At 32.2% G+C, this 22,272-nt stretch overlaps 5 protein-coding genes across 6 annotated transcripts; 4 read left to right on the top strand and 1 right to left on the bottom strand.

The window, feature by feature from the left end:
- Positions 1 to 706: 706 nt before the first annotated feature.
- LOC110622626 lies at positions 707 to 5,048 on the top strand. 2 transcript variants are annotated; one of them, XM_021767206.2, is made up of 4 exons: positions 707 to 1,198; positions 1,921 to 2,562; positions 3,262 to 3,928; positions 4,215 to 5,048. In XM_021767206.2, exons 3-4 carry the CDS (start codon positions 3,321 to 3,323, stop codon positions 4,891 to 4,893), a joined length of 1,287 nt encoding a protein of 428 aa, XP_021622898.1. In that variant the 5' UTR covers positions 707 to 1,198; positions 1,921 to 2,562; positions 3,262 to 3,320; the 3' UTR covers positions 4,894 to 5,048. The 2 variants fall into 2 exon arrangements, with proteins under 2 accessions (XP_021622898.1, XP_021622897.1); XM_021767205.2 differs by lacking the exon at positions 1,921 to 2,562 and having other exon boundaries at positions 714 to 1,198.
- Positions 5,049 to 5,202: 154 nt separating this feature from the next.
- Positions 5,203 to 7,716, bottom strand: LOC110622627 (tubulin-folding cofactor A). The gene is made up of 4 exons (XM_021767207.2): positions 7,558 to 7,716; positions 7,127 to 7,285; positions 6,310 to 6,396; positions 5,203 to 5,476 (listed from the first exon to the last, which is right to left on the bottom strand). The coding sequence occupies exons 2-4, from the start codon at positions 7,277 to 7,279 to the stop codon at positions 5,378 to 5,380; spliced, it is 339 nt and encodes a 112-aa protein (XP_021622899.1). The 5' UTR covers positions 7,280 to 7,285; positions 7,558 to 7,716; the 3' UTR covers positions 5,203 to 5,377.
- A 4,099-nt stretch (positions 7,717 to 11,815) lies between these two features.
- Positions 11,816 to 13,135, top strand: LOC110623319 (aspartic proteinase CDR1). The gene has a single exon (XM_021768236.1). It carries the CDS (start codon positions 11,816 to 11,818, stop codon positions 13,133 to 13,135), a length of 1,320 nt encoding a protein of 439 aa, XP_021623928.1.
- A 3,055-nt stretch (positions 13,136 to 16,190) lies between these two features.
- LOC110623318 (aspartic proteinase CDR1) lies at positions 16,191 to 17,498 on the top strand. Its single transcript, XM_021768235.1, has one exon. It carries the CDS (start codon positions 16,191 to 16,193, stop codon positions 17,496 to 17,498), a length of 1,308 nt encoding a protein of 435 aa, XP_021623927.1.
- Positions 17,499 to 18,175: 677 nt separating this feature from the next.
- Positions 18,176 to 21,000, top strand: LOC110622000 (pentatricopeptide repeat-containing protein At3g03580). The gene has a single exon (XM_021766331.1). It carries the CDS (start codon positions 18,290 to 18,292, stop codon positions 20,963 to 20,965), a length of 2,676 nt encoding a protein of 891 aa, XP_021622023.1. The 5' UTR covers positions 18,176 to 18,289; the 3' UTR covers positions 20,966 to 21,000.
- Positions 21,001 to 22,272: the final 1,272 nt, after the last annotated feature.

Raw genomic sequence — 22,272 nt, 5'->3', positions numbered from 1 at the left:
TTTAATATTTACATTTATAGATATGGATGGATGATGAGTGTATTTAAATAGAAGAGATTTCAGGTATTATTTTTTAATTTTTTAATTTTTATTTAAAAAAATTAACATTTTTTTAAAAAAATTAAAATTAATAAAAAAATTAATTAATTAATTTTTAAAAATTTTAAGGATGTTTTTAATATATATATATATTAATTATCGTAATTGGTAATTCTGAACTTTTAAATCAATTTTAATAAATGAATTTAAAATTGAATTTAACAAGTCTTTTCAGCCTTTTTATCTATAATAATAAAAATGTGTTTGAACGGTAAAAGCTTTTTCTTAAAATTCTTAATTTAAAAAAATTAAATGTAAAAAGCTTTTTATTAATTTTATTCTTATTATTCTTTTTTGGTTAATATTTACTTTTATTATTATTATTATTATTATTATTAGTATAGGGGTGGTGAAGTCAGGCATATGTATGTCTGAAAGCGATTCCATCAATTTCTGTAAACCAACCACCGTTGCTTCCAGCTGTCTTCACTACTTTCTCTCTCCTCTTCGCCCTTTTGCTTTTTCTTAATATTAAAACGAAAAAATCTTCCTCTTTTTTTTTTTCTCCCTAATTTTTATTAAATAATTTATTCAAAGAACAATAACATAGGAAAAAACTTTCCCAAAAATATATTCTCATCCCTTTTCTTACTCCGCCTATTTCGTGACAAGTAATGCAGCAAACAAAAACAGTACCAAAGGAAAGAAAGTTCACATTTTTATTTTCTACTCTTTGGCATTCTTCTTTTTGGATAATATAAATATATATATATCTATATGCTTTGTAGTTGAGAGAGAGAGAGGGAGAGAGAGAGAGAGAGAGAGAGACATGGGAGTCTATGTATATGTTTCCTCGTGATCAGTTCACAGTCTACGTGAAATCCCAGACGGATGCCTTCTTGTTTTGTTCTATTAATCCCACTTATTATTAGTATGAAATAAGTCACATTTCTTGTTGGGTTTTTACTTGTTACAGAGAGAAACAAAGAAACTGAGGTTTTAAGAAGGCAAAGATGAGAGCTTTTTCTCTCAAATTCTGGTGATTTTGAATGTGGAGGTTTCTGGGTTTATCCTCAAATGATGTTTTTGTTTTCCTCCTAATTCTGTCTCCATCAGAAGATTCCCAGCTGAATTTAGCTTTTTCAAGCGATATGTTCAGGTGGGTATCTTTTCTTTTTCTTTCTTTCTTCATGTGTGTCCATATACATACAGCTTTCTTTGTATGATTCTATGATTGTGAGTTTGACTTTGGTTATTTGGATGTTTGATGGTTTCTTGTAGCGTTATTGGTGAGAAATTAGTTATAGGTGGCAAATATGTTGGTGGGTTATCCACTTTTTACTCTGATTCGTTTTGCAAGTTTTATGCTAGCTTCCTATTTGAGGACAATCTAATGGGTTAGTGGTGCAAGGGAAACTGTGAACTCAGCTATGTCCGCTCTCAATTGAGCCTAACTGTGTGTGGTTGAGGTTTATTTTCAAAATCTGGAGTCCCCAGGATCGTTTGGATTACAGATTGTGATTGCTTTCTAACGGTCTGAAATGAGAGGTCAACTAATTGTATTATATTTAAATTTGGATTGAACAAGCAGTGTAAGAATAGATCTTCTTTAGAGCCTCAATTCTGCACAACTTGAAGAATGAACAGAACCTTAAGATTAACTGGCCTCCAGTATATATGATTTCCTGGAGCCACTGCTTGTGCTGCAAATTTTGATTGAGATTTCTTGTGAGTTTATGTTTTAATTAAATGTTGGAAATATTTTATGACCCAAAACAGGATCCATTTATGTTACAACTTATGATGGAACATGTAGCAATATATTGTGGACAACTGTGTTTCCTTAATTGAGGTTTTTAACAACTTTTGAGAATTCTACAGGATTTGATTGGTCCCCTTGAATGATAAGAGAGAGATGAAATAAAAGGATGTCACAGAAAATAGAGAGAAGATGGAGAAGGAAATATCTTTGTAAAGGTTTCCTTTTGATAATTCCTTGAACGTTTTCTTCCCTCTTGTTGGAAACAAGTAAAACGTTGGAGGTAGCATGTGATATTTATTCAATCTTTAGGATCCTAAGCTTTAATATGAAAAATAAAACTTTAGCGGGCCAAAATAGTGTTAAATGATTGGTAATTTTCTATTCCATTTCATTGACACTGCAACATAAGTTACTTATATTTTGATTGAATTATACATATACTTGCGAAAAATAAGAAAAAAAAAATATTGGACTACAAAGAATGAGAAATTAGCACATTCAGATACCTTTCAGTTGATTCTTTTCGGGGAGGATGTTTGCAGCATTTGGAACTGAGATGAATGTTATGTTGGGCAAACTTGTATGAACATCTTTATGGGCGTCTGATTTGAATTTTAGCATTCAGATCAGACAAGCTCCTATGATTTTATCAGTGATGAAAGGAAGCCAATTGATGTTAACAGTTTCATGCTTTGGGCTGATACATTGCTTCGGCATGGAAACTAACAGTTGATTCTCAAGTTGCAAAAGAATTTAGGAAGGTGAGTCGGCTTGCTTATGTTGTATGTCATAGTGAAATGTTGGGTTTTTTTGAGCTTAGTAAGGTAAATCAAAAGAATAAAACTCTGAAAAGGCTGCTACATTTTACGATCTAGCTTCCATGCGAGATATTGAAATCTTTCTCATCCTAACTTGGTTATTTTGGGAATGTTAGTATGTTGCTTCATCTAGTTAAAGATAATGTGATGCCGCACTAGCTTATGATCTTCTATGCAAGATGTTGAAATCCTTCTCATCCTAACTTGTTTATTTTGGGAATGTTAGTCAGTTCTTCATCTAGCTAAAGACAATGTAATCCTGAAACTGCTATTGCCATTTTTATACTCCCTTTTCACTTCAAATATTAGAAAATTGATGAAATTTATTACTTGAGGAGGAATAATTTAGGTTCTCATTGCGCACTATTTGTATCTTGCTAATGGGAATTGGATCAAAGTATGAAGTCATAATAGATCATAAAAAAGCGGTATTTGCAATGACCTACTTCTTTTTGTTATAAGTTGATTTTGAAAACTTCCATTTACAATTAACTGCGATTGTTGATGAAGTGAATAAGCATAAGTCATTTACTTGTAGGTAAGCTGTGAAAATATTTTTAGATTTGGTTCAGTTTTTTACAGAGATTGCTACATTTTTTTTTTCTTTTCATTGATTTAATTGCTGTCTACTCAAATGATAAGGTTCTTAAGCTGGCCAAGCATATAGCACTTGATCCAATGGGGAAAGATTTGTGACCAGAATGGATCCTCAGGCTTTTATCAGGTTGTCAATAGGCTCCCTTGGGCTGAGGATTCCTGAAACCGAACTAAATTCCTCAAAATCAGGAATCCATGCATTTTCTTCTCCATGTTCATGTGAGATACGGCTTCGAGGTTTCCCAGTGCAAACAACATCCGTCCCTTTAGTATCTTCAGCTGAAGCAATACCGGATATTCACAGCATTGCCTCAAGCTTTTATCTCGAGGAATCTGACCTGAAAGCATTATTGGAACCTGGTTGTTTCTATACTCATCAAGCATGTCTTGAGATTGTTGTTTTCACAGGGAGGAAGGGATCCCATTGTGGTGTTGGCGTCAAAAGACAGCAAATAGGAACATTTAAGCTGGAGGTGGGTCCTGAATGGGGTGAAAAGAAGTCGGCAATTCTTTTCAGTGGCTGGATAAGCATTGGAAAAAACAAGCAAGAGAGCAGAAAACCAGGAGCTGAGCTTCATTTGAGAGTAAAACTGGATCCAGATCCAAGATACGTTTTCCAGTTTGAAGATGTAACTACTTCGAGTCCTCAGATAGTTCAACTTCAAGGTTCCATCAAGCAGCCCATATTCAGTTGCAAGTTCAGTCGAGACAGGTGATACGATTTGCGTGGTTTCTTGCACATGATGTTTGTCTAATAAGCATTAGGTTTTTCTAGATTGCTGTAACTTCCATTTGGCTTTGGCCACCCTGATTCAAGGAGCTGAATTTCTGTGGTCAATACAAATTTTTATGTACACACCATCTGCACCATTGGTTTTAGGATTATAATAAGTAGTAACTAGTAAGTTCATTGGTAGTAGAACGTAGAAATTTGCATCTGCCATCTTCAAATTATAGTACCTTTGTGAATGAAACTTTTGATGATTATGAATTGACAGGGTGCCTCAGGTGGATCCATTGAGCACCTATTGGTCAACATCTGTTGATGGCATTGACCTGGAAACAGAACGAAGAGAACGGAAGGGATGGAAGGTGAAGATACATGATCTCTCTGGCTCAGCTGTTGCGGCAGCCTTCATAACAACTCCGTTTGTGCCATCAACAGGTTGTGATTGGGTTGCTAAGTCCAACCCAGGAGCTTGGTTGATTGTTCGCCCTGATGTTTGCAGACCTGAGAGCTGGCAGCCATGGGGAAAGCTTGAGGCATGGCGTGAGCGTGGTGTCAGAGATTCCATTTGCTGCAGATTTCACCTTATGTCTGAAAGCCAGGAGGGGGGTGAGGTTCTCATGTCGGAGATCCTCATCAGCGCCGAAAGGGGAGGGGAGTTTTTCATAGACACTGACAGGCAGTTGCGCGCAGCAGCAACTCCAATACCAAGTCCACAAAGCAGTGGAGACTTTTCAGGGTTGGGATCAACAGGTGGATTTGTGATGAGCTGTAGAGTGCAAGGAGAAGGGAAGCATAGCAAACCATTGGTTCAATTGGCAATGAGACATGTGACGTGTGTGGAGGATGCTGCAATCTTTATGGCACTTGCAGCAGCAGTTGATCTTAGCATTGTGGCATGCAGGCCTTTTCGTAGGAGGCTTAGAAGAGGGTCTCGCCATTCTTTATGAAAAAGGAAGACAACTGAGTTTGTTAATTTTCGTGAAAGAGGATGGCCTTATTTTACCTTCTGACCGCTGTAACATTAGGCATTGTGTACATGATCTCCCGTGAGCGGGTCATAAGGTATCAATACAATACAGCCCACATAACACCTTCTTATCAAGGCTTATTTATGTAGTCTTCATACTACTGTTTTTTTTTTTTGTTGCATGGATATGGTGTTCATACTAATTAAGGGTAAGCTTTATGTTCAAAATATATAATAATATTATTTTAAAATTTTAATTTGACATGAAAATTCCATAATATTAGTCCAGTGAAAATAAAATTCATGAAAACTTGCATATTAGGCAGGAGATGATGTTTTCTCGCAACATATTCCAAAACTCATCACAGCAACAATCAATATCAACTGCTCGCAACTGTGGAAGCAAATCATACAAGGACATATCCATGCCCAGCTCTTTACATTGAGATTATTGGCTCACACTACTACTCAGTTGCTTGAAATAATTGTGTAACCTCTGCAAGAGTACTTCGAGCATCCTCAATTTCTGGTCCGTCCTTATGATCAGACTCCTCCAACTCTACCTGAAAATTGAATTTCTTGCGACAGTGGTATGCAAAACCATATAGATAAAAGATTACACAAGGCAAGATAATAAAGCGGCACAACAAGAGAGCGACATCACTTGTTTCCTTAGCCCATTTATATGACTATCAGTGATCACTCACTTGTTCCTTAATATACTACAAACTTCGCATCCTAAAGGGTCAAGCAATAGGAGCATGTGAATTGCAAATAGGGCTCCTCTGACAAATATAATATTATAGTAGATTTCCATTTTACATGAAAAATTTCTCAGCTTTGCTCTTCAATTCCATATGAGCCCAAGGACCAAGGTCAAGCTCTCATCACTTTTCTTTTTCCTTTAAGCCTGCCGAGTGGGACGTATTTGTCCATTCTTGAGATTATCAAATATAAGTAGCTAGGTAGAACTGGCTCATGGTAGGAATAGCAAAAAGCCAAAAAATGGGCAGTCTCCTACTCTACCCTAAGGCACACAACTAGATGGGGATGACAAAAAGCAAAATGGTCTCGGACAGGAAGGAGCTAAGCCTACCTGAGTTATCAAGAGGTTGCTTGATAATGCTATCCAGGTTATGCAAACTCCACTCAGTAATCCCCAGTCCAAAAGTAATTAGGTCCTGTAAAATCAGTTTTCTCCACCCTTTTGGTGCTTAGACTTTCTACCTAATAACAGAAGGGACTTCTTGCAAGTACAGTCGAAGAGTGGATGCTCTCATTGTTCTATGTTACCAAACTAATAGATCTTCGTGAAAAGCCTAATAACTTCCAAAAGTTCTTGTATGATTGTAAGTAGTGAAAATCAACAGAATACTAACTGCGTATGATATCATACCAAAGTCGCTTTTAGGTCAGCTATTGCAGCTTCAAGACGCTTGTGACAATCAGGAATCATCATTCTTGATTCAGCCAGCACATTTTCCTATTTCAACAAAGAAGACAAGAAAGGGTTACATTTGAAGGGAATAAAAAAACTCATATCACAAACTAAATACGTTTAATTATGACTATTATACAATCAAAAAAACCAAATTATTGTTCTGGCTACTGGCTAGTGAATCAGATCAAATTAATGGAAATAGCATTTTTGGAGAAAGCAAAATCGATTCAACACGATTGATGGTAGCAACCGAGTTAGATAATGCAAAATTGAAGCTCAGTTCAGAGCAGCAGGTCCCTACACAATCACATTCCATAACAAGTAGTTAGCAATCATCTTCATTTGGAGATAAGTCCAGCTCTCAGAGAACTGTTACGGATCTTAGTCAGCAACTGAATCATCTAGACGGTTAATTCTATGCCTCCTAAGTAATTTCTATCGTTTCTTCCTAGGGGATTCAAAAAATATATATTCCTGTGCGACCATGAGCATTGTGCAAATGTTTTACTCTTCATCCTAGGATTTCTTCTTTCTCCTTTTCTCGTTTTTCTTGCAATCAAATTTCTAGCTTTCCCTTATCCCCAATATTTTCAAAAACTTCATCTGCGATACATCCCCCAACACCAAAAAGTGAAGAGGAAAATGCGGAGCTTGAGAACAACCCAACAGTAGCAAGACTGAAAAAGCACTACATTCAAACATGTAGAAGATTCATAAAATAAACTTTCACAGAACATTACCAAGTCTATGCAGTCTTCGGGATTAGGCATACCTGTTGCTTAAGGTCATAAGGATCAGATCCTTTTTCCTTCATTTCTGTTGTTTTAGCAGCTTCTCTCTCAACTTCTTTCTCATAGGAATGCAACTCCTTCACAATACGTTTGCAAGTACTCGTCTTGATTTTCAAATTTCGAAGGGTAGCCATCCTAACCTATTAAAATAAAGAACAATACAGTGATAACACATTAAGAGCTTGAAGAAAAAGGAGAAATCACTTTTGTTGCCCTCTACTTTCTCAAGCTTCAAGAAGAAAGAAGCAAAAAGGGGTTAGGGTTTTGCATCTGAGAAAACGCGGGCAATGGGATCAGAATGATTCCAGAAATAGGAATCTATATATCGACAAAAGAGCTTCACTAGAGATCATTCAATAAGAATTCAAATCCAAAAATACCACAGAGAGATCGAGTAAAAGAAAAAGAGTACCTTTGCTTAAATTGGCTTGATGGAAAGAAGAGAGTGAGAGTGAGAGCTGAGAGCAAAAAGTTCAGTCTCGCTGCAGAAGCGCTGGCAGAGGGAAATGGAGGTCCCCATTCGTGTGAGGTGTAGCACGTGATACAAGTGGACTAAGCCAAGCCCACTTTAGAGGTATTGCTGGGTAGCCCAAACAATGAAACGAAAAAGGAACACAGACCATTTTAATCCGAATTCGGAAATGCAAATGGAAAATTACTTTAAATTTTTAATAAATTTATCGGTTCATCTTTATTTAAAAATTATTTAACTGATGTTTTTATATTTTATAAAATATTAAATTTTTAATTATTTTATAAAAAATAGCAATCTTGAATATATATATTTTTAATTTTTATAATTTTAATTATATGTATTATTTAGTTTTTATAATTTTAGATATTCATATTATTTAATTATTTTAAGTTAATAGAAAAATTAAATAATTTAATTTTATAAAATAAAATAATATTTTAATTAAATAATTTTAAAATATAAATAAACTAATAATAAATTTTTAAAAAACTCATAAATTTAATAGTAATTCTCCAATTAAAAAACGACCACTCTACTAGCTATGCTTCTTCATCTTGTGTCCTATTTTTGGCTTCCCGCAACACGGCCACCCACTTTGTAGCCAAAGGATTTCATTTTTTATTATAAAAAATCAGCGATGACTATGTATACAATTTTATTTCCTGATAATTTAAATTTTAGTAAGATTATAAATAATAAATAAATGAAAATATTTTAAGAAATAACTTAATTTTTTAAAATTCAACTGAAAATATAGAAGATTAATTACTTGGCCAATAATATCATTATTAATATCATAATTAAGAAAAAGATAACAATGTGGCTTAGGGATAAGATGGTCATACTCAAAAAAGCAAAATATTTATCTAAGCATTCAATTATTTTTAAAAAATAACTTATATTTAAAAAATATTTTCTAATAAAATTTATTTTTCAGGGTTTAATTTTAGTTTAAAAATAAAATATATTAATTTTACCAATTCATATGGATAAAATCTTAAAATAAAAGATGTTGTAGTTATACTAGAAATCCTAATCCAACTTTCCTTGGAGTACTGCTTTATAAGCTCTTCTTCTCCAATTCTTTTACAGGCGATTCTTTCTCGGAAAAAATCACAAGAAAATCATGCACTCACCAAGTAACTTCACAGCCAAACTGCGTTCACTTTTCCTGAAGAAGTATTCAACTCAAGGAGATGATTACAGAAACTCGTACGAGAGGCTTGCAGCAACTGATTTGAATAATGATGATCGAAAACCTCGTCGATCTCGGAGAGGATGCTTAGCAGTTTATGTTGGGAAAGAGGGTAAACGCTACGAAGTTCCTGTTGAGTATCTGTCGATGCGATCATTCCAAGAGATGATATTGCGATTTAAGCTTGACAATCTCGATACCAAGATTGAAGGTCCATTAAAGCTCAGTTGCTCAACTACGTTTTTTGAAGAACAATTGGGGAAGGTAGCTAGGCACTGAGCCCATGTAAACCATGGCAATCTGTAAGTTGTAGAAAGTTGAAGCCTACAATTTTTTTAATGGAGCATGGTTCCCTAATTAGTTAATGTAATTAAATAATATAAATTTAATATTTAAATTAATAACACTTTATTAGTCCAGTATTTCATAATAGGCTGACATATATGGAACCAATGTGATACTGATCAATTTTTCTCTATAATAAAAAAATATATTATTTATATATATATATATTGTTATTGATTTATTATTTAATATAAAATTATCTATATATATAATTAACGCAATTGCACTCTAAAAAATAACACAAATGAAGATCCATCATACTTTTTTCAAAATGAAACTGCGCGTTGCGGTCCGATCAGGAAAGAAGAATCAAGCCGAAGTCTAGTCCAGTGACGAAAGGTTCTTTAGTCCAGTGACGAAAGGTTCTTTAGTCCAGTGACGAAAGGTTCTTTAGTCCAGTGACGAAAGGTTCTTTAGTCCAGTGATGAAAGATTCTTTAGTCCAGTGACGTAATAAGGGGAACGAGAGCAGACAAGTCACCTCGCAACCCTGTCCGCATGTATATCGAAAAAATTAAATGATAGTCTGACGTGGAGAGAGATTTTGACATATCTGTACGTACGAATTTGAATGACAGAGACAGATAATACTGTAGTAGAAAAATAATTAGACGTTATTAACGGATGAAAGGAAAAAGATAAAAAGGGAAAAAACGTCTTTTTCTTAGTCTAAGATTACACAACCACCATAAACTTTATATTTACAACACTGTAAATTCTATTTTTTGAATTTTAAAATATTAATTATGTATTATAATCATAGTATATTTAAAGTTTTTTATGATAATATATATATATTTTTTAAAAATTACCCATACCATGGAAAATTTATTATAATTACCATATCATGGTAATTTAGTACAGACTAAGTCAATGGACTAAATTATACCAAGTCTTTTTTTTATTAAATTTTACTAACTACATGTATAATTTTAAGGTGGGATTTAAGTATTAATATGAAATTTTATTTTTTTTATTAGTTAGGTATATAAATTAATTTATATATTTGAGTAAGAATTTTTTTTATTTTATTTATAATTTTTTAAAAATTTTAGATGTATAGTTAAATTAGGCATAAAGAGGAATCTTCTTAAAAATATTATTTACTATAATTTTCTTCTAATGCTATTATTACTCCGTCAAAATGAATTTTTTTTGGCATTTTCATTATTAATTAATTGTAACTACTTGTATTTTATCTTAATTAAGTATACGAAAAATATATATAAAAGTAATATTTTTTCTACTAAATAAATAAATTAATAATATAAAAATTAGTTTTAGTGATGATTAAAAAAGGTATAATCAGTTTTATTATTATTAGTAGTATTTTAAATAAATAAAAGTCCATTGATATAAAATATAAATCTTTACATTAAAAAATCAAGAAATTTGTAAAATGCCAAAAAAAAAATTATTTAATTTTACTAAAATGATAGCATTAGAATAAAATTGTAATAGATACTTTTTTAAGAAGATTCTTTGATGCCTAATTAAAAGTATGCATCCCATATATATATATATATATATATATATATATATATATATATATATATATATATATATATAAATTATGTATGAAATGAATTATATGTGTAATTAATTCACACAATTTTACTTATTAGAAATTAAATTATTTACAATAAAAAAAATTAATTATTTTTAATTAAAAAAATTATTTAAAAAATATAAACTCTTAACAGGTTGAAATTAGATGTTTGAAACACCTTCTAAATTGTTGCATTTAGAAAAATTCAAAAATTAAAACTTTTTGGTTGTCTAATTTTGAATTTAAAAATACCATTTTATTATTATTTTAATTATATGTATTGGATTAATTTTTCAGGATTTATTTTATAGAAATTCTAATAAATTTTCATAACACGCAAATATTTTCTTAATCAAGAAGAATTAATCTCAAATGAAATGTTTGCTGATCCAAAATCTCCATATAAGAAAAGATACAATTAAATAAATAACTAATTATTAATTATTTTTCATTATCCATGCACCTTATAATATGCAAAATAATGGAGAAATTAATTTTATTATTTATATAATTCTAAAAAAGGAAAAACATCCAATTTTATTAAAAATCAATCTATCCTAATTCTCACCATTCACATAAAATAGTCCAAATTCAAGCTTTATCTAAACAAGGCAACTGACAATCACGTATGGCAATGCGGCTGGTAATCCATATTTAAAAAAAAAAATTTAAAAAGATATATTCTTTTAACCAAAAAAAAAAAAAAAAGATGAGAATATATATCTGAATTTAATTAATTTTTACTACATTGGAAAATGTTTATGATATCACCTTACGTCATAAAATTTATAAAAAAAAACTTATAAAAGGAAAATAATTGTAATTTCTTAAAATTGCAAAAATGCATATTCATTTCCATGGTTATATATTACAATTGACAACTAATATTTCCCTTGTATTATTAATCATATAACATAAAAAGAAAATTTTTATTTTAAGGAAATAATATATAAAATTAATTTTCCATAGGCTTTTTAGTAAATTATGAGAAATTCCTACATACTGTATAATTTTTCGTAATCTACAGCAGGTGATCTCCATCTATATATACACCCAACAGTTTTAATAATTTTCATCACCTAATCTCCATAGCCACCTTCTTTAATCATGGCAACCTCTGCAGCTTTAGCCATTTTTGCAATTTGTCTCTCTTGTTTAGTCTCCATAGATGCTGCCTCTAAACCTAGACATGGATTCAGTGTTGAACTGATTAACAGAGATTCACCAAAGTCTCCCTTTTACAAACCTGACGAAACTCATTCTCAACGCTTGGCTAATGCTCTTCGTCGATCCATAAGCCGTTCCCATCATTTTAACAGAAAAATTAATGCAGAATCTCCCACAACTGTAGAGTCTGAGATATTCAATGTCCAGGGTGAGTTTCTCATGAAACTTTCAGTCGGCACACCACCTTTTGAAATTTTAGCCATTGCTGATACTGGTAGTGACCTTATATGGACACAATGCCAGCCCTGTGATCAATGTTATCAACAAGATGCTCCTATTTTTGATCCAAAATCTTCCTCAACTTATAGAGATTTGTCCTGCACTTCAAGCCAATGTGAAAGGGTAAATGATCAAAGCAAATGTGATGTTAATCAGCATTGCTATTACACATATGCTTATGGAGATAGTTCCTCCACTTCTGGAAATTTTGCTGCTGAAACCATTACCTTGGATTCTACAAGTGGCCGCCCTGTGAATTTCCCTAAATCTCTATTTGGTTGTGGACATGACAATAGTGGAACTTTTGGTGCACAAGGTTCAGGCCTTGTTGGCCTTGGAGGTGGCTCCATTTCTCTTATTTCTCAACTGGGTTCTTCCATTGATGGAAAATTTTCATATTGTTTGGTGCCAGTTAGCTCCACAGCAACATCAAACTCATCAAGCAAGTTGAATTTTGGAAGCAATGCCGTGGTTTCAGGTGAAGGAGCCGTGTCCACCCCATTAACCAAGAAAGAACCTGACACCTTCTACTTTCTAACACTGGAAGCTATAAGTGTTGGAGAAAAAAGAATAGAATTTCCTGGTTCTTCCTTTGGAGCAAGTGACGGAAACATTATAATTGATTCTGGAACCACATTGACATTAGTCCCACAAGATTTTTACTCAGAATTGGAATCAGCAGTAGAAAGTGCGAGCAATGGACGACGAGTCCAAGACCCCACGAGTACTTTGAGTCTTTGCTATGCTGCTGATAATAATCTAGAGGTTCCTGTATTGACAGCCCATTTCAGTGGTGCAGATGTGGAGCTGAAAACTATAAACACATTTATTCAAGTTTCTGAAGGTGTAGTGTGTTTGGCTTTTATAGCTAATGATTCAATTGCAATATTTGGTTACATTGCACAGCTGAACCACTTGGTAGGATATGATATTCAAGAGAATACGGTGTCGTTCAAGCCAACTGATTGCACCAAGGAGTAATTTAGTTGAATAAAGCCCACTGATTGCATCAGGGTTTTTGTTTATTAATAAATTAAGCTCTTCATATTTCTTCCTAAGTCAGATTCATGATCTTACTGCATTTTCTGGTAGCTTGTAGCCGATGAACTCTTATTACCAGGATTTTATTGTAAAAGAGCTGTTTTTTTCTTATTTATCTCTTTATTTTTAATCTCTATTTTTATAATTTTTTTCAGTTTTCATAAATATAAAAGTTATTATTTTAGTGAAGTGAGAATATAGATGATTTGGTTTTCATTATTCTTTTATCAATTATATAATTGGTAATAATATTAAAAAGGAAGAAAAGAAAAATCATAATAAGAGATAATGTGAGTGAAAAATAAAATAGAAATTAAAAATATATTTAATTGATTAAAATAATTTTTATTTATTAATCATACGTTGCAAAGTTTGGATATGTATCAAATAAAAAGTTCATTTTATTTTAAATAAAATTCTATTTTAATAAATTCATCAATAATTTAGTTACTATTTTATAGTAATTTCTTATTATTCATTTCATTATTATTTTAATTTTACTAAATTGACTAATGCAAATAGGACGTAAATAAAAATGAACCTTAAGATTTTAATTTATTTTTTTCATTAATAAAAATTAGCTATTAATAAAATTTTATGTATATCAAAAATAAAAATACTTTTATAGCGTATAATAATAATTAATAACTTATATTGACATATAAAATTTTTTATTCCATTATCTAAGCGTGCATTTTTATATTTATTTGAATATTCAAAATTTATTTTATATATAATAAAGTTTTAATTTTTATATAACTTATTTTTATATAAAATAATATAATAAAATTAGAATTTATGAATAATATTTTAAATTTTTTTAATTTTAAATTGTAAATGTATATTAATTTTTAACTAAAATTAATTTTGTTGTAATAATTTTAAATTATTATAAGTAATTTTAATAATTTAATTAGTTCATCTTTTTTAACTTATATATGTATATATATATATATATATATATATATATATATATATATATTATAATAGAGTTTTTGGTATAATTAGAATTATTATTAAAATAATTTTAACTTTTATTTGTTATTAATTAATTATAATAATATTATCAATTATATTTATTTATAAGTGTAAACTTTCACATAAATTTTTGTTATTTAATGTTATTATTGACATTAAATTTATTTATAAATGTAAACTTTTACATAAATTTTTATTATTTACGTTATTATTAACAGAATTATTATCACTACATCTATAATCTATAATTTATAATGTATATAAATATGGAAAGGGAGAGAAATAATGAAATTTCTTATACTCTCTTTCTTTTATATATTATTTACTATTTTTATTTAATTTAATATGAAAAAATAAAAAATAAATATTCAATCTATTTAATATCCTATTTAATTTAATATAAAAAGAATAAAAAAATATATTAAATTTTTTTTCTAGGCGCTTATAGAACATTTTCTAAACAAATATTAAAAAATATTAAAAATATTAAAAATGTTTTAGAAAGTTAAGATTTTTTAATATTGGAATTTTTAAATCTATAGACCCTTCCCTTACTCAGCCTACGAGAAACTCAAATTCATTTGTACACTGCAGAGATGAAGGTTGAGATTCAAAAATAACCCATATTTATTTATATTTAAATGAATAAGAATTTTTTTTTGTTATACATGCACGTTTTATAATTAAATTTAGAATTAAAATTTTTTAATTTTAAGTAAAGGCGTAAACAAACGGAATCGAGTCGAGTTTTGAAGAGTTCAAATTTGATTGATTAAAATTTTTTCGAATTTGAACCGAATTCGAATTTTAATTCATTTCGAATTCGAGTCGAGTATTAAACAGTTTAAACTTGACTCGTTTAGCAAACGAATTTAGACGAGTCGAGTTTTTATCGAATTTAGTCCCAAATAATTTACAAGTAATTTAATTTATTTACATGTATAACGAGTTTTAGTTTAAAACTAATAAGTTTAAAATTAAAATAATTTTAATTAAATAAGTATATTTATAAATTAGCTCGTAAACTTATAAAAATAAATTTTTAAATTTGAATAATCAGAATATATGCAAGTTTAATAGTGTAAATAAATTATATAGAGCTGAATTTTAAAAAATTTAGATTTGACTCATGAAAGTGTACATAGGGTTTAAATTTATGTCTCTTATGATAATAATCTTAATTTACTTGTATTTACGAATCTATTCGTGAGTCTGCTCATGAATTCAGAAACGAGTCAAGCTTATTAGACTTAACGAAGTGAATACTATGGAGTTCAAGTTTGACTCGTTTACGAAACGAGTCTAAAAATTAAGTTCGAATTTGACTCGTTTATAAATCGAATCAAACTCGATTAAATTTTTATCGAACCGAACCTGAATAGCTGACCAACGATTTGATTCATTTACCCGTATGTAAAACTCAAATATAAAAATATATAAGTTTTTTTTAAAAAAAACTTAAAACATCAGTAATCAATAAGGCAACTAACGATTTTTTAATTATATATGAAAATAATTATGAAAATCGTTAATATTTATTAACATTATAATATTATAAAATATTATTTTGATATAAAATAATAAAAATGGATGAAAACGAACCAGAAAATTTTCTAATTTCCTGAAACAAAAGTTTTAATTATCGTTTCTACCAACAAAAAAGTCAAATTTTCAACTCAAAAAAATTAACCAGACAAATTTGATGTTCTTTTTCTATATGGGAATCCTTAATGCAAATCAAAATAAATTAAATAAAAGGAAATAAAAATCAACTCATAAAAGGAAATAAATTGTAAAAATACGCATTAATTTCAACGGTTACAGCCAATATTACCGGTGAATTAATTCATAAAAGGCAAGTGCTCGTCCTAAGGTAATAATAATAATACCACAAAATCTCCTGTTGATTTTCCGGTGAACCACAGTAAGATGATCTCCGCCTATATAAACAGCCGACGGCTTTAGTCATTTTCATCTTCACTAACCTAATCTCCATAACCATTCTTTTATCATCTTCATGGCAAGCTTTGTAGCTTTAGCCATTTTCACATTTTGTCTCTTTTGTTTAGTCTCTTGTGATGCTGCTTCTGAACCAGGAAATGGCTTTAGTGTAGAACTAATTAACAGAGATTCACCAACGTCTCCCTTTTACAGACCTGAAGAAACTCATACTCAACGCTTCTCTAATGCTTTTCGTAGATCGATAGGCCGTGTCCATCATTTTAACCAAGAGAGTTCTTCGGTCTTTCCCACGACGGTGGAGTCTGAGATATTCAATAATCAGGGGGAGTATCTTATGAAAATTTCACTTGGCACACCAGCTTTTGAAATTTTAGCTATAGCTGACACGGGCAGCGACCTTATATGGACAAAGTGTCGCCCCTGTGTCGAGTGTTATCAAGAAGATGCTCCTATTTTTAATCCAAAAGCTTCATCAACTTATAGAGACCTTTCCTGCTCCACTCGTCAATGTCGAAGCCTATCTGAAAGAAAATGCAAAAGGAATCAATGTCATTACTCATATTCTTATGGAGATGGCTCCTTCACTGTTGGAAATCTTGCTGCTGAAACTATTACCTTGGGTTCTACAAGTGGCCGCCCTGTGGCTCTCGCTAAATCTGTATTTGGCTGCGGACATAACAATAGTGGAGCGTTTAGTGGACAAGTTTCAGGCCTTGTTGGACTTGGAGGTGGCTCCATTTCCCTCATCTCTCAACTGGGTTCTTCAATCGGTGGGAAATTTTCCTACTGTTTGGTGCCATTTTTCTCCAGAACAGCAAACTCAAGCAAGTTGAACTTTGGAAGTAAAGGCGTGGTTTCAGGTGAGGGAACCATGTCTACCCCATTAATCCGCAAAAATCCTGACACCTTCTACTTTCTGACACTGGAAGCTATAAGTGTTGGAAAGAAAAGAATAAAATTTCCCAGTTTTTCATCTGAAACTATTGAGGGAAACATCATTATTGATTCTGGAACCACATTGACATTAGTCCCCGAAGAATTTTACTCAGAACTGGAATCAGAAGTAGAAAGTTCTATCAATGGAGAACGTGTCTCAGATCCCACCGGCACTCTCAGTCTGTGTTACACTGTTGAATCTGATATAAAGGTTCCTATATTGACAGCACATTTCACTGGTGCAGATGTGAAGCTCAAGCCTCTGAACACATTTGTTCAAATTTCTGAAAGTGTTACGTGTTTTTCTTTTGCACCTATTAGATCTGGTGCAATATTTGGGAATTTGGCGCAGGTGAATTTCTTAGTCGGATATGATCTTCAAGAGAAAACTGTTTCTTTCAAGCCAACTGATTGCTCCAAGAAATAATTTAGTGGATTATCTATTGAATTTAGGTTTTGTTTGATAATAAAGCTCTTCATATTCCTTCCCAGGATAGATTCTTGAAGTTGCTTTGATTTTGATTCTTGCAGTTGCTTTGATTTTGATTCTTGCAGTTGCTTTGATTTTACTGCATTATGTTGTGGCTTGATTCGTTAATTTGCTTTGATTAGTCCATTTTTCCTTTCTTTCTTTTTTCCAGTTTCCTTTGAAGCAAACAGAGAATCAAAAAACCAGAAAATGGAGAAGGGAAAGAAAATCATAAAACTAATTAGTTATGAATACATAGTAGTAATTACTTTTCTTCATTATATTATAAACTAAACAAAAATGAATAGTCATTTGTATTGTTATATGTTGTAACGTATTAATATTTAATTAGTATAATTAATTTATTGAAATAACTTAAATTTAAGTTATATTTAATTTAATAAATAATTTAAAATAAGTAATTTAAAGTGTTAAAAAAAGATTAAAAAAACTTAATTTATGGATCAAGATTTTCTATGTAAAATCAGATAATAAAAAATTATTTCTTATTGATTAATTTTAATCAATGGAAGAAAAATTATCAAAAGATATTTTTAATTAAAAAAATATTTTTACACGGAAAAAATAAAAAGTTATTTTATTTTCTGTGAACGGGAGGGTTAAAATCATTTGAAAAAGAAAAAAAATGAAAAAAATTCTTATGGAATGGGAAGACTTGCAGAAAGAAATCAAAGCAAGTAAGAGGTTTGCAAGGGTGGGGCTCAGCTGCTGCGAGTGAGCCCTGTCTCATGAAAACAGCGAAGTTGGGCATTCTACGTGAACGCACGGAAGAACTCCTCCGTTCCTCCCTCTCGAAAGCTCTATCATCTGCAGCAAATCCCAAACAACTTCACAATGTCCACTCCCTCTTAATCACATCAGGTCTTGAAAGATCTGCCTTCTTCGCTGGCAAGCTCATAAGCAAATATGCCCAGTTCAAAGACCCCATTTCTTCTCTTTCGGTCTTTCACCATTTCTCTCCTGCTACCAATGTCTATCAGTGGAATTCGATCATTAGAGCACTCACCCACTGTGGATTGTTCTCGAAAGCTCTTGAACTTTACTCCACAATGCGGGATATACAACTTAAGCCAGATAAATACACCTTTCCTTCTGTGATCAATGCGTGCGCAGCAGCGGGGGATTTTCAGATAGGTCGTGTTGTTCACAATCATGTTTTGGAAATAGGTTTTGAATTTGATTCCTACATAGGTAATGCGCTAGTTGATATGTATGCGAGGTTCGGTGATTTGATAAAAGCACGTAATGTGTTTGAGGAAATTCCCCACAAGGACATTGTGTCATGGAATAGCTTGATTTCTGGGTATAGTGCTAATGCGTATTGGGAGGAGGCTTTAGAAGTTTATTACCAGGCAAGAATGGCTGGGTTGAATCCCGACCCTTTTACCATTTCAAGTCTCCTGCCTGCTTGTGGAGGCTTGCTTGCTATTAAAGAAGGTGAGATGGTTCATGGATTGGTGGAAAAGCTTGGGATCGATGCCGATATCATAGTGAGCAATGGACTTCTGTCTATGTATTTCAAATTTGGTAGGCTATTGGATGCTCGAAGAGTTTTCAACGGGATGGTTGTTAAGGACACTGTTAGTTGGAACACTTTGATATGTGGATATTGTCAAATGGAACTGTTTAAAGAGTCGATTGAGTTATTTATGGAGATGGTAAGAAGGTTTAGACCAGATTTGTTGACAATTACAGCTGTTCTTCGTGCTTGTGGTCTCTTGCAGGACTTGGAATTTGGAAATTTTGTTCACGATTACATGATAAGAAGTGGTTTTGAATGTGATATCACAGCAAGCAATATTATTATTGATATGTACGCTAAGTGTGGGGATTTACTGGCTTCAAGAAACGTCTTTGACAGGATGAAATGTAGGGATTCTGTGTCGTGGAATACATTGATCAATGGTTATATTCAAAGTGGAAGCTATGGTGAAGGGGTGAAGCTTTTTAAGTGGATGAAAATGGACTTGAGACCTGATTTTATCACTTATGTGGCACTCCTGTCTATCTCTACTCGATCAGCAGACATGAAACTGGGAAAAGAAATCCACTGTGATTTAGTTAAACTAGCATTTGATACAGATTTGGTTGTATGTAATGCTTTGGTCGATATGTATGCTAAATGTGGCAAAATAGACGACTCCCTTATGGTCTTTGAGAATATGAAAGTTCGTGACATAGTAACATGGAATACAGTTATTGCAGCTTGTGTCCAGGCTGAAGATTGTATTTTGGGATTAAGAATGGTTACCCATATGAAGAATGAGGAATTCATGCCAGATATGGCCACCTTGTTAGGTATATTGCCTATCTGTTCTGCGATAGCTGCCAAAAGGCAAGGGAAAGAGGTTCATGCTTATACTTTCAAGTTTGGATTTCTGTTAGCTGTTCCCATTGGAAATGCATTGATTGAAATGTACTCAAAATGTGGCAATTTAACATACTCTGTCAGAGTATTTGAGCATATGAAAACAAAAGACGTGGTTACATGGACTGCATTGATCTCTGCATATGGGCTGCATGGTGAAGGAAAGAACGCTTTGAGAACTTTTGAGGAGATGATCGCAGCTGGGATTATTCCTGATCATGTTGCTTTTGTTGCCATCATCTATGCTTGTAGTCATTCAGGTTTTGTAGAAGAGGGTCTGGCTTATTTCGACCTCATGAAGAAGGATTACAACATTGAGCCCAGGCTTGAGCACTATGCTTGTGTAGTTGATCTTCTGTCCCGGTCTGGCCAGTTATCGAAAGCAGAAGAGTTTATAAAGTCAATGCCACTGAAGCCAGATGCAAGCATATGGGGCGCTTTACTTAGTGCTTGTCGAGCTAGTGGAGACCTGAAGATTGCGGAACGCATCTCGCAAAATATTTTTCAACCAGGTTCTCATGATCCAGGATATTATGTTTTAGCAGCAAATGTTTATGCAGCTTTGGGGAGGTGGGATGATGTCAGAATGATAAGGAAATCCATAAAGGCCAGAGGGCTGAAAAAAGATCCTGGATGCAGTTGGATTGAAATTAGAAAAAGGGTGTATGCTTTCAGGACTGAAGATAAGTTCTTTAAACAGTATGAGAAGGTAAATAATTTATTAGGGATACTTACTAATTTGATGGCCAAAGAAGGTTATGCAGCTGATTTGCAATATGCTCTGCATGACGTTGAGGAGGATGAAAAGAGAGGCTTACTTTATGGCCACAGTGAAAGGCTTGCTATAGTATTTGGATTGTTAAATACAGAACCAGGGACCCCCTTGCAAATTTTTAAAAACCTTCGTGTTTGTGGGGATTGTCACACTTGGACTAAATACGTATCAAAGATTGTAAAAAGAGAAATATTAGTAAGAGATGCCAATAGATTTCATAAGTTCCAAGATGGGACATGTAGCTGTGGGGATCATTGGTGATCCATTTCTTTAAATATCACATTTTTTATGTTAAATAATTCGAGTGATGGATTGATGGAGATTGCTTGGGCATTTTCTGTGAACCCCAATTGTAGGGATAGCAACATTGAGCATATCCAAGCTACAACAATTAAGAGGACTGTAGGTGGACCTTGGGCTTCTTGGGATGAAGTACCAATGAAAATTTTAGCAATTAGCAGCACTAACAATTCTATATAACCATAAACCTAGTAAAAATAATAAAGCAGATGCATATTGCCAATTTCTAAGGTTGGGAATAAGGTTTGTTTAGTTGACTTAAATTAATTAGTTATTATTATAGTTCTTTTTCTTTTTGTGGCTGAGGATCTTCAACAATGCAGTGCATCTACAACTGCAATATGGGTGCCAAACAATTGATGTTAAAAGGTTAATATGACTCTGAATTTGTTCCAAAATTTCCCCTTGTGATAGCTAAATTTGAGACTTTGAATATGATCATTTCTACCTCGTTTGCAGGTTTGAAAATGAGCATCATTATGCAAATTAAAATTCATAAGCATGGTGGCTGGTAATATCCATTGTCGTCTTGTACGCTGCTTTCATTGTAGCTGCTTAAGAACTAATTTAAGTGCTATCATCGCATATCATTCTTATCTTCAATTATCTCAGTCTCACTACATTGGCTCATCAGCTGTTTTAAATGGGTTTTAGGAAAGTAATCCTGGATTGAATAATATTCTGTTCGACTTCTAGATCCAGAATGCTATGGAGAACTTTTTCCTCCTTGAGCAGTATTAGCAACATCAACTCTGTACTCTTTTTTTTTTATATGGGAAATTGACATGTCATGGTTGGCAATATTTTTACTTGTAGAATTTAACAGCTGTAAATCCTCCTGTTACATAGAATGTTATTCTAGCAACTTCAGAAGATGGCTCTTCTATGCTTCAAAACCTCCTCCTGGTAATTGAACGACACTTCAGAAGATAATCACTCTTCTATGCTTCAGATACAAAGGACAATTTAGTGAACTGTCCATCCTATAATTTTACAAGACCCTTAAGATGTCTGCCAATTTTACAAGTTCCACATAATTTGTCCAAGTCTCAAGGTGTTATTTTGCACCATCACTGCATAAGCCAAACTTTATGAATTGGAGAGAGAATATATTGTTTTATAAAAGTTCCTTGGAGAATCTGGATTGTAGTATGAGACAAACGGAAGTGCTTGCCAGAATTGATAACTTCGAGATACACTTGCTTCTGGTGGCTCAGAGAATTGCAAATGCTTTTGGCCAGGTACGTGATGCTAAATAATGAGAAAAC

The sequence above is a fragment of the Manihot esculenta genome, chromosome 9 (genome assembly GCF_001659605.2).
Source record: "Manihot esculenta cultivar AM560-2 chromosome 9, M.esculenta_v8, whole genome shotgun sequence".
NCBI classification, from domain to species: Eukaryota; Viridiplantae; Streptophyta; class Magnoliopsida; order Malpighiales; family Euphorbiaceae; genus Manihot; species Manihot esculenta.
This window is presented reverse-complemented; position numbering and strand designations above follow the sequence as displayed.